The 22,331-nt window shown below is 30.6% G+C and overlaps 2 protein-coding genes across 9 annotated transcripts in view; both read left to right on the forward strand.

Moving 5' to 3' along the window:
* The window catches only part of LOC141401159 (uncharacterized), a 118,477-nt gene extending 105,294 nt beyond the window's left edge, over positions 1-13,183 (forward strand). For 5 of the 8 annotated variants that reach the window (XM_073981095.1, XM_073981103.1, XM_073981119.1 and 2 more), the window contains 2 exons: positions 1,062-1,589; positions 12,056-13,183. In XM_073981095.1, the coding sequence (XP_073837196.1) occupies positions 1,231-1,589; positions 12,056-12,065 (369 nt within the window). In that variant the 5' untranslated portion in view covers positions 1,062-1,230 and the 3' untranslated portion in view covers positions 12,066-13,183. Of the gene's footprint in view, positions 1-755; positions 1,590-12,055 lie in introns of all 8 variants that reach the window. The other 3 variants (XM_073981150.1, XM_073981138.1, XM_073981113.1) reach the window with 2 other exon arrangements.
* trx (histone lysine N-methyltransferase trithorax) overlaps positions 13,120-22,331 on the forward strand; it is a 47,786-nt gene continuing 38,574 nt past the window's right edge. The window contains exon 1 of the mRNA XM_073981081.1: positions 13,120-13,707. Coding sequence (XP_073837182.1) covers positions 13,120-13,707 — 588 coding nt within the window. The remainder of the gene's footprint in view (positions 13,708-22,331) is intronic.

The following is a 22,331-nucleotide window of genomic DNA, read 5'->3' on the forward strand; positions in this document are numbered from 1 at the left end:
GTTGATATATTATTTACACTGTAGATACATTATCTACGCATGTGGATATGTTATCTACACTGCAGATACATTATCTACGCTTGTGGATATGTTTGTCTACACTGTAGATACATTATCCATACTTGTGGATAAATTATCTTCTTTGCAGACGCCTTATCCACACTTGTGGGTAAGTTATCTTCGTTGTAGATACATTATCCCCGCCTGTGGATAAGTTATCTAGAATGTGTAGATACTTTTCGTACAATATATTTCAATCCATAAGTTATCCGTGTTATGGAATTGTATACATTATCCGCAATTTATTCATTTTCTGGCTATTTTTCGCTTCTAAACGCTTTTGGGTATGTTATGCGGCGGCTACCATTCATCAAGAACAACACCATCATTAACACGAATAAAATACGTTCTCTTTTTTTCAAAATTTCTTTTTTCATTCATTCTTTTCCTCTGTGCATTCCAATAAAAATACACATCTTTTAACATGAATTTCCATTCAAACATCATCATCAGCATCTTCTTTACACACACACACACCATCAATACCACCCATCACCAACCATCCCATTCCTTTCAAAAAGAAACACATTCATTGGCTGTGGATACATCATCTTCAACCACCACCACCACAACAACAAACATGTATAGACATACATATACTTATGATCATCTTAAAGAAAAACTGAAAAAAGAAAGAAAATTCTTTCAGTTTTTTGTGATTTGAAAAAGACGTTGAAACTGTTTAATAAAACAAGATTTTCCTCTCTTTTTTCTTCTTCTTCTTGTTCTTTTTTGTACATTCGTTCGTTCGTTGGTTTGGTTTCATTCATTCTTTTTGTCAACCCCACCACAACCGCAACAATTGTTGGTTGGTTTGGTTGTTTGGATGATGGATGGATGGATGCTACTATTTTGGATGCTGATACTGCTGACTTGACTTGGATGGATGGCTGCTATTTGTCTGTCTATGTTTCTTCTACGTTATGGATATACACATCTTTTTGGGGGAAAATATCATTTTTTGGATAATGATTTATGGATAATTTTTGGACTTTAAATAGAGAAGACGAATTTTTCAACAAAGCACTACTGAATTAAGTTTTCCTGTAAAAAATGGCTTTTTAAATTTGTTTGATTTACCATCACCAACAACAGCAACAACAAACAGTTTTTTTTGCTGCTTTGCCAATCTCTTGTAGTGTCAATAGAAATAACAACAACAGCTACCCCATGTCCCATAACAGCAATAGACACCTATCCAAAAGCAGCCGTAGCAGCAACAAACATCAACAGTTCAATAGCGGTAACAACATAGAAAGTCCAAGCAGTAGCAGCAGTACTTGGAGCAATAGTGAAGATAGCAGAAGCCGAGGCGGTGGCTCGGGCCATAGTTATAGCAATAGCCTAAATTATACCAGCAATTACGAAAGTAATTTTACCAACAATTATAGTGGCGACTATACCGGTACCGGTGATTATAGCATCTACACCTATACAAATTATAATCAACAGCAACAAGAACAACAAGTGCAGGAACAGGACGAACAGCAGCAACACGAACATTTGTCAGAATTGCAACAACAGCAGAGGTAAAAAAATAAAACTAAAAATCACATCAACAGCAACTAAAAACCATTACTGAAAAGCGCATACACAAACTAATAAAACGGCGGCAAACATACTCTCTCTCACAGCACAAACAGTTGCCCCCCACCCCCCCAAATTTCATCAAACAAAAATCATAAACAAGTTCAGTTAATCACAGAGAAAGAAGAAGGAAGTTGGTATTATAAAAATTATAAAAAGGCAAGGTTGTTTATACCCCACTCCCCCCACTCCCACCACCACCACCCACTTGACAAACCACTTTGGTTAGAATACAAACAACAATCACAACAACACATTGTGCTCCCCAAATTAAATGAAAATATTTACTTAACTGCCTATTGAGAGAGAGAGAGAGCGAAAGAAAATTTATTTGAGAGAGGATACAATAGAGTGGGAAAACCATTTGGTAAGGTATCCTCCACAGCACGTGCAAAATATTTTGCAAGTCACACACGAACGCACACACATTGCATTGGCAAAAAACAGGCTCTTTTCTAACCTCTCACTCATTGCAACAACAACAACAATAACAACAAACATCAATACTAATTTTTGCCAAAGAATCATAAAAAAGGTGATAAAATAATTACAAAAAAGGCAAGGTGGTATTTTAGGCAAACATAAACGAACAAAACCAAACAGGCCATTTAACAAACACCCAGAAGAGTGAAAGAGACAAAACACACAGACACAATCATCAAGCAAAAGGTGGTCATGCAACATAACAACACACAAAGAAACATCTGCCGACTAACGAACGAGACTACTGGCCCTTGCATTGAAAACATTACACGACGTGCACGACGACGTTAAACATCAACAAGCACGAGTCCCAGAGTCCCCGAGAACAATTTATGTTGTGAGACACCGAGAGAGAGAGAGTCATACATTTACCAAACAAACGTCTCATTACAAAACTTCACACACAAAATCCCCCCAAAAAACACAGTGGGAAAAATAAACAAAACTAAACAGAGGGAGGGAAATTCCTATGAGAGACAATTTTATGATTCACACAGAGATACACACGGACGGTGACACACACACGGAGAGTAACAGAGAGTAAGTAAGTGTTGTTTGGGCAAGCCAAGCATAACCAAAACAAGAAATTTTAAACCAGAAATAAAAACATTGCCGTGGCATAACAAACAAAGCAAACAACTTTACAAAAGGAGTGTAGTTAAAATAGTTTACTCTCAGTTTGCCAAAGAAAACGTACGTATGCGTAACAAAGAAGTTTTGTGAACGGAAAACGTAACGTAAGAAAGGAATACAACAAGACAACAATAACAACAACATTAATTGATTTCCAAACAAAATAAAAACAGAGTGAAATTATAATAAAAAAAAAATTAAAGAAATTTGTGCAAAAAATCAACCAGTTGTGCTAAAATTATGAAAAAATATGCAAAAAATCAAAGAAATTTAAGGTAAACAAATTAAAATAAAAAAATAATAATAATTCAAATATTAAATGAGAAGAAGTGGTGTTAAGGGAAAATAAAAAAGGAATAATAAAAAGTAAATAAACAAAAATAAATATATAAATAAGCAAACAATAATAAATAAATAAACAAAAAACTACAAAATAAAAAATAGGTATTTAATTTAAAATATTAAACAAAAAACACATTGAGAAAAAAGTGCATAAAATAGACAGTGGTGTTTAGTAATTAAAAAAATAAGGCATAACAAATAAAAAAATGTAATCATAGCAAAAAAAAAGAAAATAAATAAAAAAATTGTAATCATAGCAAAAAAAAAAAAATAAATAAATAAACAAAAATTGACTAAATTAAAATAAAAGCATAGGTACCTATTTAATAAAAATAAAAACACGCGCAAAGTGTGCATCAACAACAAAAAGCTTTCTAAAATCAATATTTTAAAGAAAACATCTACAAAATAGAAATTAAAAATATTTAATATAAATTATAAACAATTTAATAAACAGAAAAGTGGGCATAAATTTAACAACATTCATAATTTAATAAAATAACAAAAAAATAAAAATATTTAATTTAAATTATAAACAATTTAATAAATTTAACAGCAATCAAAATTTAATTAAATAAAAAAAATAAATAAATAATTTTAAAGGGTATTGTAAATGAATAATAAACAAATTTGGCTTAAAGTAGACTACTTTCAAACATCCGTAAAATAAAAACTTTTTTAAGAAAAAATTAATAAAAAGACCGTTGGCTTCAAGTCATATAAAAAAGGCAACAAAAATATCTCAATAATGATGCTTCAGCGATTTAAAAAATCTTATAAATTATTACCTAATTAATCAAAATACATACGCGCGTAAAAATGTTTGAAGTGCCATAAAAATCTGTTAACACGTTCGTGGACTTGAATGCTATAGCATTCATTTTCATGGTGACGTAGGACTCAAAGTCAATTTTTAGTCATTTACTTGTATACAATCGTGTGTTTTTGTGATTAATGTACATCCATAATAAAATAAATAAAACAGATAACAATATTAATTATTAATTAATAAATAAAAAAAAAAACTAATTTCGAAAAAAATAAGGTGTCATTTTTTGCACCTCTCTGAGTTTTTTTGAGTCCGCGAACCTAAAGTAAATATCCATAAAAAAGGGTTTTTAGGAAAGATAAAAATAATAAATATAATATTATTTTATTTATAATATTTACATAAAATACGAAATACGTTTAGAGTGACTTAAAAAAACCGTTTATATAATTAATATAATTATTGAAATTCCAAACATAAATATCTATAAAAAATGGATTTTTAGGAAAAATAAAAATAACAAATTTATAATACCTACTATGTTATTTATATTATTTACATAAATACGAAATATTTTAAAAAACACTACAAAAGTGGGCGAACTAAAAAAAATAAATTTTAGTGACCTAAAATGAATAATATTTAATTTAAAATATATTTTTTATTGATTAAAAAAAATCAATAAATTTAAAAAAGTACATACAAATATAATAAGGAAAAAATTAAATAAATAAAAAAATTTAAATTAAAAAAAATAATTTTTAGTGACTTAAAATAAATAATATTTAATTTAAAATACATTTTTTATTGATTAAAAAAAATCAATAAATTAAAAATGTACATCCGAATATAATAAGAAAAAAATTTAAATTATTGAAAAAAATTTAAATAATGAGCTTCAAATCAGATAAAATAGCCAAAAAATACACAAGAAATACCTTAAAATGTGATTTGAAAATTTTTAAAAATTACCCAAAAAAATAAAAATACCTTACAAATAATTTCTTCAATTCGAAAAAATCTAAAAATAATAAATAAATAAAAATTATTAAAAGAAAAATGCCAAAATGGGTCAAATCTATGAAAAAATGGGATTTTAGCGACTTGAAAAAATCTTATAAAATGACAAAACAAATGTAATAAAATATCAAAACAACAGTGCACAGTGGTCCCACTTGTATGGGAAGGTGCGACAAAATTTTTCGAATCGTCGGATCAATCTGATTTTTTCAGTATATGCTTAAAATAAGTAAAAAATACTTTAGCCAAAAAAATCATCAATATGGGTCCAGTTTTTCCTATAGCCCCCATGTAGCGGTATCAACCGATTTCAGGTATTTTGAAGCTTGTTTCTACATTTTCGGTCATAATTGACTGTACCTTGGTATTTGGGGTTCCCAATGATCAAAAACCTACTGCGCCAAAAATTGTGGTCTTAGGTACAGGTTTCGGTATAGCTCTCATATTACGATACCTCCCGATTTCAGGTATTTTGAAGATTTTACCAACATTTTCGGCTCGAATTGGTTGTAATTTGCGATTTGGAGTTCTCAATGATCAAAAACCTTCTGCCACAAAAAATTGTGGTCTTAGGTCCTGGTTTCGGTATAGCCCTCGTATTACGATACCTCCCGATTTCAGGTATTTTGAAGATTTTATCAACATTTTCGGCCCGAATTGGTTGCTCTATGCGATTTGGAGTTCTCAATGATCAAAAACCTTCTGCGCCAAAAATTGTGGTCTTAGGTCTTGGTTTCGGTATAGCGCTCATATTACGGTACCTCCCCATTTCAGGTATTTTGAAGATTTTATCAACATTTTCGGCCCGAATTGGTTGTAATTTGCGATTTGGAGTTCTCAATGATCAAAAACCTTCTGCGCCAAAAATTGTGGTCTTAGGTCCAGGTTTCGGTATAGCCCTCATATTACGGTACCTCCATATTTCAGTTATTTTCAGGTTTTTATCTACATTTTCGGTGCGAATTGATAGTAATTTGCTATTTGGAGTTCTTAGTGGTCAAAAAACGTCTCCGACTGGTATCGTGGACAGGAAAGGAAACAAATTATTCCATTTGAGGTCAGAATATGTCATGGTAGTGGATATAATAAAGTTCGGTGAGACCGAACTTTACATTTTTACTTGTTTTTCATATTATATATCAAAAATATACAAATGTAAAAAAATACACTCTTAAGTAGATCCCAAAACAAAAATGTCTAAATCTTTAAAGAAAACAAGTAAAAAAGTATCAGTCGGCTTGACCGACAGAGATATACCCTCTGCCTGTGTATATTGAAACAATTTTTTCCCAAAAAAAAAACAACTTATGTATTTAGAGGGTTTTAAACATTTTGGGCATATGAAACGACAAAAATGTTGATTAGGATTAAAGAGCAAAAGTTTTGCGGAGGAAATACTTAAAGGAATGGATCGACATTGACCATTATGGAAGTGGATCTCCAGCAGCCACTGCACATGGTGCCATAGGGGGTTTTTACACCCTTCGGGCTGTTTGCACAAGAAGTGTGGATTTGCCCCTGAAAAAAATTTTACTGTCGTAATGGAGGTAGCGAATGCAAATCCCTTCAACAAAAATCAAAGTGATTCGAGGGCAGGTCTTAAAGTGAACTTATCCGAAATTTTGTGTGATAGGTACCCGAAAGAATGGACAAATATAGTCCATATTCGAACCTGATCTATATCTGGTAGATATATTAGGATGTGCAAAGTATGGATTACATCGGTCACTCCCTTCAAAAGTTATCGTGCGCACAATTTTTCCGAACATTTGTCAACTTTTGTGCCAAATTTTGGACCGAATCTGCAGATCCGTTCGAGAGTTATCTTGCGGAGCGCAAGATCAAGCGTTGGAGCAACCACTACGCGCGGTGTCATAGGGGCTCTTTGCACCTTTTAGGCTATTTTCTTAGGAAGTATGGATTTGCCCCTGATGAAACTTGTACCGTCGTATGGGGGGCAGTGAATACAAGTTGTTGCAACAAAAATTAAAGCGATTCGAGAGCAGGTCCTAAACTGAACTTTTCCGAAATTTTGTGTGGCAGGTACCCGAAGGAATGGACGGATTGGGTCCATAATGGAACCTCATTTAAGTCTGGTAGAAATTTTACGATGTGCAAAGTATGGACCAAATGGGTTACTTCCTTCAAGGGTTATCGTGTGCATAATTGTTCCGAACATTTCAGAACTTTTGTGGGGGAGGTACCGGAAGGAGTGGACCAATATATAACCCATCTTCGAACTGAAACTAAGTTTGAACAAAATATTACGATAGCCAATTTTTGGAGAGTTATCGTGCGCACCAGACAGACAGACAAACGGAAGGACATTGCTAAATCGATTCCAAATTGTTTGAAACACATTTCGTCCAAACATACTTGGGGTCTAAAACCATTATTTCGATGAGGCACATTTTGCTCGTATGAAAGTGTATATACCCTCGTTAGCATATATGCTGAGGGTATAAAAAAATAGGATTTTAGCGACTTAAAAAAAACTAATAAATTGACAAAACAAATCAAATAAAATATCAAAACAGCAGTGGGTCAAATTTATAAAAAACATTGAAAAAAAATTGGATATTTTGTGACTTTGAAAAATATAAAAAAAAAAAAATTAAAGAAAATAAATTATAAAAACACACTAAAAGGACAGTGGTCCGGTCAAATTGAAGAAAAAACTTAATTTTTAACTAATTGGAAACATTTTGAAAAATAATAAGTAAATTATAAAAATACCAAAACGACAGTGGGCCAAATGTAAAAATTGTGATTTTATTAACTTCGAAAAAACTAATAAAATAAAATTTATTTCAATAAAACAACAAATCAATCAAAAAAAAAAAAAAAAAAAAAAAAAAATGGAATATTTAGTAATTCCAAAAAATCTGAAGATGGTAGATAAGTAAAATAAATTTAAGCAAACATTTAAGCAAAAAATGTCTTTAAATCATCTGAATAAATAAAACTAACTTAAATAAAATACGAAAACAACTGGGTTTTAGTGACTTGGAAAAAAATTAAATCGAATAAATAAAATTTAATTAATTAAAAAAAAACCAAATCAACAGTGGTATTTAAGAAATATAAATAACATAAAAATTAAAAAATAAATATATATAAATCATTAAAAAATGAAACTAATTAAAAATATCTAACTAATAATTTATAAATAAAATTATTTATCAAATATAAAATTAAAAATGGAAAGAAAAAAATAATAAACATGTTTTTAAAAGTGCTTTAAAAAATCTATAGCAAATCTAATCTAATAATAAAAAATCTAATAAAATTATATCAAATTATTAAAAAAAATATATCAAATTTAAAAAAAATGGTTGGTAATTTGAAATAGATGCAATAATTTATTAATAATTAAACTTGTAATTAAATTAAAAAAATAAGTAATTAAATTAAAAAAAAAAATCTTTAAAAAAAATTGTCATTTCGGAAAAGTTAGAAACAGTAATAAAATTTCTATGGAAAAGTCAAAAAGATGTTCAGTGACTTTAAATAGAAATAGACAATAAAAAATATTCAAATAATTAATAAGAAATATAAATAATATAAAAATATAAGGAACAAGTCGAGTTTACGCACAACGCGAACAAAAGATTCTTTAAAAATGTAAATTTTTCTTAAATAGCCGGCGTTCGGTCGGGGATTTAAGACTTTCTCCTATGGACATGAACTAATTTCGGGCACGGAAACAAAATCTTATTTAAATTGTAAATTTTTCACTAAGTAAGTAGACGGCCTTTAACATGGAAATTTTCGCAACTTCAGAGCAATGCCGTTTTTTGCTATTGTTGAAGTTACGAAGTTTTTCGGTAATTCACACACACGACCCGAACGCAACGAAAGAGCACACAAAAGAGAGCAAATGTTTTGATTTGTTTTTGTTTTGCAGTTGCCAATATTGAGAATTTTGTGTGCCCTCTTCTTGGTCGGCAGTGCTTCAGAGGCGTATATCTCGGGAAGTATGGACTTGCGCAACAAATGTTATATATATTTGTGATCAGGGTGACGAGGTCTACCTGTGAAAAGAATTTCATCCCGATCCGAGCTAAGCGGGTAAACTCTTCTTATGCCAAATATAAAAATAAATAAAAAATAAATAAATAAAAAAATAAATAAATAACAAAATAAATAAATAAAAAAAGAAACAAATAATTAAATAAAAAAATAAATATATATAAAATAAGTTTTAATAAAATTTAAATAAATAACATTTAAATAAATTGAAATAAAAAATCAATAATGTTATGTATAAAACAAAAAACACAAATCCAATTTAAATTAATTTAAATACATCACTAAAATCTAAAAAAAAAATAATAAAGTGATAGAACAAAACAGCTATAAAGCCTGTGTACTTAAAAAAAATAATAAAATAGAAATACCCCTTCGAATGATTTAAAATGTACCAAATAAGAACAAATGAAGTTAAAACACTAAAAAAAGTATCTTAAAGTTATATATATTTTTTTAAAATTTAGTTTTATAAGAATACTTATTTGCAAAAGTCTCCAATTAACTGACGAAAAGTTGGGAAAAAGTGAATTAAAATTTACAAATCCCCCTAATATTTTTAAGAACATTTTTGATATATAAATTAAGAAATAAAAATATATTTTGAAATACAGTATGAGCTTGATATTGGCAATTATTAATAGGAGATAATAAATTTAGTTTTGACATTAGTGCCTTATTTTTATACCCACAATAAAAAATTTACATCACGATCTGAGAGGTGTCTCTAAATGACATTTAAGCCTAAAATTCAAGTCGGGTTTATATGTCTGTCTTTTCAAAATCTGATACAGAGCTTTACAGCACTCCCTAGAGTTTTCAGTATTAGGCTACTGCTTTGAAGGTCTTTAACCATATTTTCCTATGAAATTGTCTGAAATTTGGTTATTCGTCTTCGTAAGATGAAGAAAACTTTCTTTTCAAAATGTAATTTCTATAATATGTTTTGATTTTTTAATATATTTACATATATCCCTTCATGGAATTTTTTTCTCAAAGGATATTTTGCTTTTTTAAATTAATTAATTTATCCCTAAGAAGAAATAGTTAAAAAATTGTCCAATATTTCAGCCAACATTTCCCTCGAAGGGACTTTTTCTATTATTTTTTGATCCAAAATAAAAATGGATTTGTTCCTAAATAAAAAAAATAAAATGGATAAAAATATTTTTTTTAGAAAATGTATTTTTTAATATTTAAAGATATTTTTACCCTAAATTCTCATAGGGAAAAATTAAAGGAATTTCAAAAAAAAAAAAAAAAAAAAAATAATAATAATTTATTTATTTTTTAAATAAATAAATAAATCAATAAATAAATAAATAAATAAATAAATAAATAAATAAACAAATAAATAAATAAATAAATAAATAAATAAATAAATAAATAAATAAATAAATAAATAAATAAATAAATAAATAAATAAATAAATAAATAAATAAATAAATAAATAAATAAATAAATAAATAAATAAATAAATAAATAAATAAATAAATAAATAAATAAATAAATAAATAAATAAATAAATAAATAAATAAATAAATAAATAAATAAATAAATAAATAAATAAATAAATAAATAAATAAATAAATAAATAAATAAATAAATAAATAAATAAATAAATAAATAAATAAATAAATAAATAAATAAATAAATAAATAAATAAATAAATAAATAAATAAATAAATAAATAAATAAATAAATAAATAAATAAATAAATAAATAAATAAATAAATAAATAAATAAATAAATAAATAAATAAATAAATAAATAAATAAATAAATAAATAAATAAATAAATAAATAAATAAATAAATAAATAAATAAATAAATAAATAAATAAATAAATAAATAAATAAATAAATAAATAAATAAATAAATAAATAAATAAATAAATAAATAAATAAATAAATAAATAAATAAATAAATAAATAAATAAATAAATAAATAAATAAATAAATAAATAAATAAATAAATAAATAAATAAATAAATAAATAAATAAATAAATAAATAAATAAATAAATAAATAAATAAATAAATAAATAAATAAATAAATAAATAAATAAATAAATAAATAAATAAATAAATAAATAAATAAATAAATAAATAAATAAATAAATAAATATAAATAAATAAAAAAATATATATAAATATAAATAAATATAAATATAAATAAATACATATATATAAATAAATATACATAAATATAAATAAAAATAAGTAAATAAACATAAATAAATATAAATAAATACAAATAAATACAAATAAATATAAATAAATATAAATAATTAAAAAACAATACTTTATAATTAAAAAAGAAAACGAATTTTGCTTTTTTATTTAACATAATTTATTTATTTCTGTGATTTAAAAATATTTTTTTTATAAAATCCTACTTTTTAAAAATGTAAAAAAGTTGGAAATTGCAAGATATTAAATTCCATAATTTTTAAAAAATTGATTAATTTGGTTAACTTTTTTTTCGAAGATTTATTTATTTTTTTTTGTTTTTCAAAATTTCCATAAATATTTTGATGGGAAACTTCTATTTTTTGCTTATAAATAAAATATTTTAATAGTTTGTTCCTAGTTCTAACATATCCCTTTACAAAAATTTCCCTCAACGTGAAATAATTTTCCATGACTTATTATTTTTTCATATTTTTTGGGATTTTTTCGCAAAGCAAACTTTGTATTGTTTTTATAGTTTAGTTTGTGGCACGAAATTCTGTCCGAAATTCTGATTAGCAAAAATTTCCTAAATTTGTTGACAACTTTTAAATGTCGACGAGACAATTTCCTCGAAAATTGTCAAAAAAAAAAAATGTCATCAAAAACAAAAATGTCCCTTAAAATTTTACCCAAGGGAAATAAACATTTCACTGAAAATACAGAAACATAAAATTTTTCACTGAAAATACAAATTTCCCAAAAGGGAAATTTTTGTTATATCAATAAAGTTTTGATCCATTGGTCCAGGAATATCAAAATTTAAAAATTCGAAAAATTCTATAGCGTTGCAAATATCGAGGCCATACTGTAATTTCATGCCAAAAAATTGTTGCTTCAAGTGTTCTGTGCATTTTTTACAATATCCCGTTTTTCTCTCCTTCTCTCTTTTTTCTTTTAAAGAAATCAATAAACTACAACCCACAACAAACCACATCAACATCAGCAACATTAACTAAAAGAAAATCGAAAACAAATAAAACAGACAAAAAATTACGCGCCAAATGCTAAACTTAAATTATTATGGGTCGTTCGAAGTTTCCCGGGAAACCATCAAAATCGATAAATCGTAAGCGTATCAGTGTTTTACAATTAGATCCCAATAGCGGTGGTGGTGCGGCGGTGCGGCCGAAAGTTCGGCGGCAGCAATAGCAGCAGTAGGAGGCGGAGGAGGAGGAGTAGGTGTTTCAGTTGCATCACCCACCAATAGCACCACCCAACAATCCCCCAGCCATCACAATAGTCGATGTTCTTCAGCGGCAGGAGAGGAGAGTGCAACAGGCTCACAAAATAATGCCTCCGCAACAAATTCTGAAGATGAAGAAAATCTCAGGCACAAGAAAACGACGCAAGCGGAGGAGGAGGATGAGGGCAACGAACAAGATGAAGACGATGATGATGACGACGATGAGGAGGACGAACATGTTTCAAATCATTTAAATAATTGCAATAAACATAGAAATGGCAAAAGGGAAGATCATGACCATGATGATGATGGGCGAAATGGAGGGAATTTGGCCACCAGAGGAAATAGTGGAGGTAGCAGCAGTAGCAGGACCACAAATGGTTATGGTGGAGGGGAGGGTAATAACAATTCTTCATCATCATCTCCACCCTCAAATGGTCAAAGACAAAATGGTGGTGGTGGTAATACCCACAAAGCCACCATCCAAAATTCCCTCAATTCCATTAAAATTCCCAAGCCCAGTTTAAGCGCCAAAGTGGAGGCCAATAACAACTACAGTAGCAAACTTAAAAGCCATGCAAAATGCAAGGAAGAGCAGCAACAACAGCATGAAGATAGGTCGATTATTGATGATTCTCGAAAATCATTAAAATCCCCACCACCACCAGTCGCCTCCTCTTCCCATTCCTCCTTGGCTTCTTTATCCACGTCAACATCACAACAAAAATCTTTGCGTAATTGTAAAAAATTTAAAAATTTAAATATTCACAAACCCGAAGTTATGTTGCCGTCATCGTCAAAATTAAAATTGCAACAGCAACAACAACAAAATTCACATCCAGAAAGATCCCATATGAAAACAACAGACACACAGCTACCCGCCTCCTCAGCAGCACCACAAAACTCCTCTACAGCAACAGAACCTGTCATCAATAGCCAGCAACAAAAACAACAACAACAACCACAAATATGTGAAATGTCATCATCATCATCCTCAACAGGCTCTACAAAAACACCAGCAACAACAACAACATCTGCTACAGCTTCAACACCACCATCCTCTTCTATCACTTCATCCTCCAACTCCTTAGAAATGTCCCCAACCTCATCATCTACATCATCACATCATGCTAATAATGACCATGATGATCCAACCAACCATAAAACAGGAGTCCCGAGCTTAAATTCTATAGGAAAAGATAATAACAATGCCGAAGATGCTAATAACGATGCCGCCGTTGCCGCCATGGAAGAGGAGAGAAATGATGGTGGTAGTGGTGGAAATGATGCCTCCAATGATGATCATAAAGTTGGTGTTAATGATGGTGGTGATCATGATGGAAATTCCAGTTCTCCTCACAATGACTTGGTAAGTTGTCTTTGACAAGATGGTTTTTCAATTTGTTTACTTATTTTTTTTTTATTTCTTTGGTGTGTGTGTGTATGTGATTTCTTTTATCTTTGTCTTCCTCTTCCTCCTTTTTTTTATTGATCTCCTCCTGGTTATTTTATATAAGTAATTTTCATTATTATTTCTTTTTTTTCTTCTCCTGTCAATAACAAGGTAATAAAATAATAAACAGTGGGTTAAAAGATTGAATGGGTATTTTAAAATGGGTTGGAAATTGAATCTTAGTATTGAACTTCTAGAGAATTTAACGGACAGAAATCTTGGAGATGTCATAGAAGACTTCACACAGCTTCTTAATATGAGCCCGAAAAGAGTCCACATATGACCTTTTATTACCAAATCTTTTCTCAAAAAATCACACGTTCTGATTTTCCTATATAAGGCCTAATATAGCCCCGAACAGATCATGAAATACTTTATGAGTACACACAAAGTTTTATATGCCCTCTAAAAGCCTCACATGGTCTTTTTTGACCAAATAAGTCCTCATGAAAAATAAAATATTTTATGCGGTTTTGTAAGGGTCCTGAAGTCTTTATAGGTTCTTGATCTATTGACCTTAGTGGGTCTTGTGGGCATCATAAAACCCCTTTTAAAATAATAAGTTTTTGGTATTGGTAAAGTTTACAGGAAAATATCACACATAAACTTCAATAAGGCCTTGTGTGGGCTAAAGAAGCCCTCGGTAGGTTATCTTGCCTTAGAACCTACATAAGACCTCACAAAGATTTTAAAAGACTATATAAAACCATGTAATTTGTTCCGATCGTATGTCTTATAAGACTTCATAGGGACTTTAATGGTCTGTACAATCCCTTATCAGGAATTGATCTTAGCGTCACATGTTATTGCGTACAGCATAAAAGATCGTATTCGGTTTTTAATCTTTTAAAATACCTTATATGTAGGGTCATATGATCTGGCATACCATAGATACGCTTTCTATGATGCTACACAAGACCAGTTATAAGCTAAAGCTATCGGTCTTCCCATAGACGACCCTATAAAACCCTATATGGCCACTATGCATCGTTAAAGCCCTTATTCCAGACCTCATAAATCTAATCTGCGCCGCTCAAGCCTTCATTAGGTATAGAAGATCATATGGGCCATCTTAAGGTATTTCATGAGCCCTCATAAAGACTTGTAGAGATCACACATTGCCATGGATAGGCCATTCAACACATCACAATGTCTTCCAAGCAGCTTTCAACTCCCCATCAAATTTTGTATGGCCCAATAAGCCTTTTTATGCTCTAATATATTGTACATAAAATCTTGTTTAAGCCCTATTAGATAACCTATATAAATGTAAGAAAACCTCATAAAAGTTTGTATAAGCCATACAATACCCTACGAGAGACATACAAGCACTCACAAGGTCTTGTATGAGATAAAAACCGTCCCAAGGTCTTGTATGATACATAAAAGCCGTCATAAGACCTTATGTCAGACCCACGGAGCCCTCAAAAGGTCTTAGACATACAAGCCCTCATAAGATCTTGTATGATATATACGAGCTCTTACAAGGTATTGTATTCGACATAGAAGACGTCATAAAATCTTGTATGAGACATACAAGTCCTATAAGGTCTTGTATGAAACATACGAGCCCCTATTCTAAGAAAAAAAAATGAAAAGACCTCATAATGACTTGAATGAGGCATACAAGGCTTTATGAGAGACGTACGAGTTGTTGTACGAGTCATAAAACCCTTATAATGTCTAGTATGAGACATATAAGCCCTCATATGGTGTTTATAAGGCATATAAGATCTTATGTCAGACCTACAGAGACCTCAGAAGGTCTTATATGATATACGAGCTCTTATAAGGTCTTTTATGAGACATAGAAGCCCTCATATGAGACATACAAGCCTTCATAAGATCTTGTATGAGGCAACGAACACTTATAATGTGTTGTTGGAGACATACAAGCGCACAAAAGATTTTGTATGAGATATACAAGCCGTCATTAAATGTTGTAATAGACATACAAGCCCTCATAAGATCTTGTATGTGACATACAGGCCCTATAAGATCTTGTATGAAACATACAAGCCTCATAATGTCTTGTATGAGAAATACAAGTCTTTATAAGATCTTGTATGAGGCCATGAAAGATCTTGTATGAGATGTACGAGCCTTCATAAATAATGGTAAGAGACATACAAGCCCTCATAAGGTGTTGTTAGAGACATACAAGCCCTCATTAGATCTTGTATGATATATACGAGCTCTTAGAAGGTCTTGTATGAGACATAGAAGCCCTCATAAGATCTTGTATGAGACATACAAGCCATCTAAGATCTTGTATGAGAAATACAAGCCCTATAAGGTCTTGTATGAAACGTACAGGCTCTCAAAAGATCTTGTATGAGATATACAAGCCGTCATAAGATCTTGTAAGATACATGCAAGCCCTCACAAGGTGTTTATGAGACATACAAGACCTTATGTCAGACCTACAAGCCCTCAGAAGAGTTGTAAGAGACATACAAGCCCTCAAAAGATGTTATATGAGGTCTTGTAATAAGGTCTAATAAGGTCTTGTATGAGATATAGAAGCGCTAATAAGTTCTTGTATGAGACATACAAGCCTCATAATGTCTTGTGTGAGACATACAAGCCTCAGTAGTTGTTGTATGAGACATACGAGCCCTCATAAGAACCCTCATAATATCTTGTATGAAGCATACAAACCCTCATAATATCTTGTATGAGACATACAAGCCTCATAATGTCTTGTATGAGACATACAAGCCTTCATAAGATCTTGTATGGGGCAACGAACCCTTATAAAGTCTTCTAGGAGACATACAAGCCCTCAAAAGATATTGTATGAGATACACAAGCCGTCATATGATCTTGTAAGCCCTCACAAGGTGTTTATGAGACATACAAGACCTTATGTCAGACCTACGAGCCCTCAGAAGGTCTTACATGAGACATACAATCCCTCATAAGGTGTTGTAAGAGACATTCAAGTCCTCAAACGATCTTGTATGAGATATACGAGCTCTTATATGATCTTGTATGAGACATACACGCCTTTATAAGATTTGTTATGAGGCAACGAACACTTATAAGGTCTTGTATGAAACATACAAACCCTCATTAGACCTTGTATTAGACATACTAACCCATATTAAGTCTTGTATGAGACATACTAGCCTTCATAAGATCTTGTATGATATATATAAGCTCTCAAAAGTTATTTTATGACACATACAAGCCCTCATAATGTCTTGTTTGACACATACAATACATATGAGACAAGGAATGCTTATAAAGTCCTGTATGACACATACAAGCCTCAGTAGGTGTTGTATGAGACATACGAGCCCTCATAATACCTTGTGTGAGATACACGAGCCTTCATAAGATCTTGTATGAGGCATCGAACCCTTATAAGGTCCTGTATGACACATGCAAGCCTTCATAAGATCTTGTATGATACATACAAGCCTCAGTAAGATCTTATAGGAGACATACAAGTCTTATAAGGTCTTGTATGAAACATACAAGCCCTCATAATGTCTTATTTGAGACATACACGCCTCATAATGTCTTGTGTGAGACCAGGAACCCTCATAAGGTCTTGTATGAGACATACAAGCCATTCTACATTTGAAAAGACTTCTAAAATTTAAATTTTGGCGCCCAAGCTGAGCACATTTTGGGATTATTTTCAACATAAGCACAACTTGATAGTAGAAAACTTTGATAAACTTTATATTACTGCCCCCTCTCTCTCTATTCTACATGCGAAGAGACTTTTAAAATTGAAACTTTGGCGACCAAGCTGAAGACATTTTGGAATTATTTTCAACATAGGCACACTTTGACATTAGAAAACTTCAATACACTTTCTGTTACTGTCCCTCTCTCTCCATCTTCTACATGTGAAGAGATTTTAAAATTGAAAAATTTGGCGCCCAAGCTGAGGACATTTTGGGATTATTTTCAACATAGGCACACCTTGACATTAGAAAACTTCAATACACTTTCTTTTACTGTCCCTCTCTCTCTGTCCTCTACATTTGCAGAGACTTTTAAAATTGAAATTTTGGCGCCCAAGCTGAGGGCATTTTGGGATTATTTTCAACATAGGCACAACTTGACATTAGAAAACTTCAATACACTTTCTGTTACTGTCTCCCTTCTACATGTGAAGAGACATTTAAAATTTAAATTTTGGGGTCCAAGCTGAGGACATTTTGAGATAATTTTCAACATAGGTACACCTTGACATTAGAAAACTTCAATACACTTTCTGTTACTGTCCCTCTCTCTCTCCTTCTTTTACATGTGAAGAGAACTTTAAAATTGAAATTTTGGCGCCCAAGCTGGTCCTAAGTTATAAAATACATTATGTTGTTGCAGTTACTATAGTTTTTAGTTCGCTTTGGATTATGATTACTTATTTAAGTACCAATTTATCCTTGAGTTGTCATCTTTGTATTTTGATGATTTCTTCAATCTTCTACTTGGGCCACTGTCCGTTGTCTTGACTTCATTTAAATAGGAATTTATTTTGTGATGGGTCGATCGGCCCTTCGTCATTGCCCAAGATAAACATATCATTTTGATGGATCTGTTCTTGTTTTTCTGCTTCTCGATGTTGTTGTTGTTGCTTTTCCCTTCATATTTTTGTAGTGTTTTTCATAGCGACAACAACATAAGAGTAAGAAAAAAATACAGCTAAAACTTGTATTTATGCCACCACGCTGCTGCTTCTGCTGATGATAGTGATCATCGCCAACTTTTTGAAGTTAAAGGCAGGCAGAGTACAGCACCCAGATCAACAGGTTTAGGATTTTTTTGCTTTTGTTTTAGTCTTTTTCTGTTTTTTGCCTTTTTGCGGTTTCAATGACAAGGGTCACATTCTTGTTGTGGATATTTTTTTGTTCTTTGTTTCTTTTTTGGCCCAATAAGCGCCATAACTTGTCATGAAAGTGTCGGCAATAATAATATTGTTTTTGTTGTAATAAATAATTGGAATAGTTTTAAATACGTATTTTTTTTTGTTCAAAAGGATCTTGAGGAACGAAAATATGCGATTTCTAAGGAAATTTTCCTAAGACCCAATTTTGTTATTTATCTTCTCTGAATATAGGCATGTTAAGGAAGAAAACTCGTCATAATATCCTGGCCTCTAAAAAATTAAGAGTTTATTTCCAGAGATTTCTTTTGAAACTATTCCACACCTCAATGCTCCTTTTCACAATTGCAACCCCTTTTCGAAAATTTCCTAAAAGTCAAATTACGCCGTAATTGATTGATAGATACTTTAAGAATAAATTTTTGTTCCGGAAGAAACAACAAAAAAAACAAAAATACAACAACTGCGTCTTATTTTATAGAACATTGACTTCCCATTTTTGCTGGATAAGGGATGAATAATGGAACGTACAAACAAACAAGCCACCAACTACCCCTTCTGTAAATTCCTCATCGCCTTCTTCTTTATTTGAAGAAGAATTTTTTTTATTTTATTTAGAAAATCTCCCAAAAATATTTCAAAACTGTACTCAAAATTATAAGCAACGTCATGATGATGTGTCATTATTATCCTTAAATGAATCCTGGAAAATAAAAACAGATGGCTTTTAAACAAAACTCTCAACAACCACAACAACAATTCAATGTAGGGCAATAAAAGCCAACAAACAAAATATTATTGCCCAAAATTGGTGTACACTTAGTCATCATCATCAACATCATGGTGAATATGCACAAAGGAAGCGAAAGAGGGTGAGGATAAGGGGCCAGCTAGCTATTCATTTTGTTGTGTCCTGTCCTCTTCATTTGATTTGCAATAAAAATTTTCAAATATGCATGGTCTTTGTTTTAAACGGCCAACCAACCACTCACCCAAAATGGAAATATAAGTTCCGATCAGCAGGCCAACCAACAACCCACCCCAAACAAAAAAAATCAAGTTATCTGTCATCATAATTGAATTGAATTGGTTTGTGAGATGATTTTTATTGGCATCCGAGATGAAAGTGCAAAAATTTATATTGCCAGCGGTGCATGGGGGTTGCGGGATAGCTACATATCATGCATGATATGACACTTTTCATTGATTTCTTGATAGCTATTTTTTGTTTGTTTTGCATACTACGTGATTCCAACAGCTGGAAGACAATCAAATTAGGTAGTACTCTTATCCGCTATAACGCATGGTTGTCGGATCATGATGGCTTTTAGGCAAGAGAGACAATTGAATCATTTGACAATAATTAGCTAAACGGAACCTTTTTAGGCAATTGTTATTCTGGATCTAAACTTAGATGTCTTCTGATAGATGAGAGGAGGTTTTCTTGTGGAAGACAGAAAGTCTTCTCGCAAAAGATAAATAAATCTTCGTACGATTTTACTCCTCAGTTTTTTCTATAGAAAAACATTTCCTCATGAGGATGAGGATGGTTTTCCGTATGGAAAAAAACTCCTCAGTAACCTGAGGATAATTTTTCTTAAATAAAAAAAAATTCCTCAGTGACCTGAGGATGGTTTTTTCTATAGAAAAAATTCCTCAGTAATCTGAGGATGGTGTTTTCGTACAGAAAAATTTCCTCAGTAATCTGAGGATGGTTTTTTCGTATAGAAAAAATTTCCTCAGTAATCTGAGGATGGTTTTTTCGTATTGAAAAAATTTCCTCAGTAATCTGAGGATGGTTTTTTCGTATTGAAAAAATTTCCTCAGTAATCTGAGGATGGTTTTTTCGTATAGAAAAAATTTCCTCAGTAATCTGAGGATGGTTTTTTCGTATAGAAAAAATTTCCTCAGTAATCTGAGGATGGTTTTTTCGTATAGAAAAAATTTCCTCAGTAATCTGAGGATGGTTTTTTCGAATAGAAACAATTTCCCCAGTAATCTGAGGATAGTTTTTTCGTATAGAAACAATTTCCTCAGTAATCTGAGGATGGTTTTTTCGTATAGAAAAAATTTCCTCAGTAATCTGAGGATGGTTTTTTCGTATAGAAAAAATTTCCTCAGTAATCTGAGGATGGTTTTTTCGTATAGAAAAAATTTCCTCAGTAACCTGAGGATGGTTTTTTCGTATAGAAAAAATGTCTTCAGTAATCTGAGGATGGTTTTTTCGTATAGTAAAAATGTCTTCAGTAATCTGAGGATGGTTTTTTCGTATAGAAAAAATGTCTTCAGTAATCTGGGGATGGTTTTTTCGTATAGAAAAAATTTCCTCAGTAATCTGAGGATGGTTTTTTCGTATAGAAAAAATTTCCTCACTAATCTGAGGATGGTTTTTTCGTATAGAAAAAAATTTCCTCAGTAATCTGAGGATGGTTTTTTCGTATAGAAAAAATTTCCTCAGTAATCTGAGGATGGTTTTTTCGTATAGAAAAAATTGCCTCAGTAATCTGAGGATGGTTTTTTCGTATAGAAAAAAATTTCCTCAGTAATCTGAGGATGGTTTTTTCGTATAGAAAAAATTTCCTCAGTAATCTGAGGATGGTTTTTTCGTATAGAAAAAAATTCCTCAGCACACTGAGGATGGTTTCTTCATATAGAAAAATTTCCTCAGTAATCTGAGGATGGTTTTTTCGTATAGAAAAAATTTCCTCAGTAATCTGAGGATGTTGTTTTCGTATAGAAAAAATTTCCTCAGTAACCTGAGGATGGTTTTTTCGTATAGAAAAAATTTCCTCAGTAACCTGAGGATGGTTTTTTCGTATAGAAAAAATTTCCTCAGTAACCTGAGGATGGTTTTTTCGTATAGAAAAAATTTCCTCAGTAACCTGAGGATGGTTTTTTCGTATAGAAAACATTTCCTCAGTAACCTGAGGATGGTTTTTTCGTATAGAAAAAATTTCCTCAGTAACCTGAGGATGGTTTTTTCGTATAGAAAAAATTTCCTCAGTAACCTGAGGATTTATTTATTTATTTATTTATTAACATTTATATTTATAAGTAAATTACAAATATAAGGAAATAGCTCTGGCTACTGAGGCCTTAAGCTAAAATAATACTTTAGATATACAAATATAGGTATATTAGCAAATAAATATAAAAATATTTTGAATAAGAAAATATACTTTGGATACAAGGTTCTTTATATGTAGTTATATAGGTTACATTGTTTTAAAAAATTTATTATTTCAAGTTTCAATGATATATTGTGTGGATTTTGTAAAATTTCAATGAAGTTATTGTTAGGAAAACTTTTATTAATACAGTTTTTAATGTATTGGCAGCTTGTTAACAGATGATTCATGTCAAAAACATTTGAGTTACAAAATTTACATTCTTTTTTTAGGGCTTTATTCATGATACAATCATGAGTAGCTCTACAGTGTCCCAGTCTTAACCGAATAATTTTTATTTGGTCAGTTCTGGAAAGAGATTTTTCGTTTTGCAGATAAGTTTTTATGTTGGTTTTGCTATTGTTAATGTATTTGTACCAGTCAGATGACTGTTCCCATGTTAAAAGTTTTTTATTGGAAAAATCGTTATTGATAAATTTCTTGATATCATTTGAAGATAAATTTTCTGTGGTGATAAGAGGACATCTGGAAGCTTCCTTTGCAACCATATCAGCGAATTCGTTTCCTTT

This window comes from Musca autumnalis, unplaced genomic scaffold (assembly GCF_047663935.1).
Source record: "Musca autumnalis isolate F117 unplaced genomic scaffold, ASM4766393v1 scaffold_1, whole genome shotgun sequence".
Lineage (NCBI taxonomy): Eukaryota > Metazoa > Arthropoda > Insecta > Diptera > Muscidae > Musca > Musca autumnalis.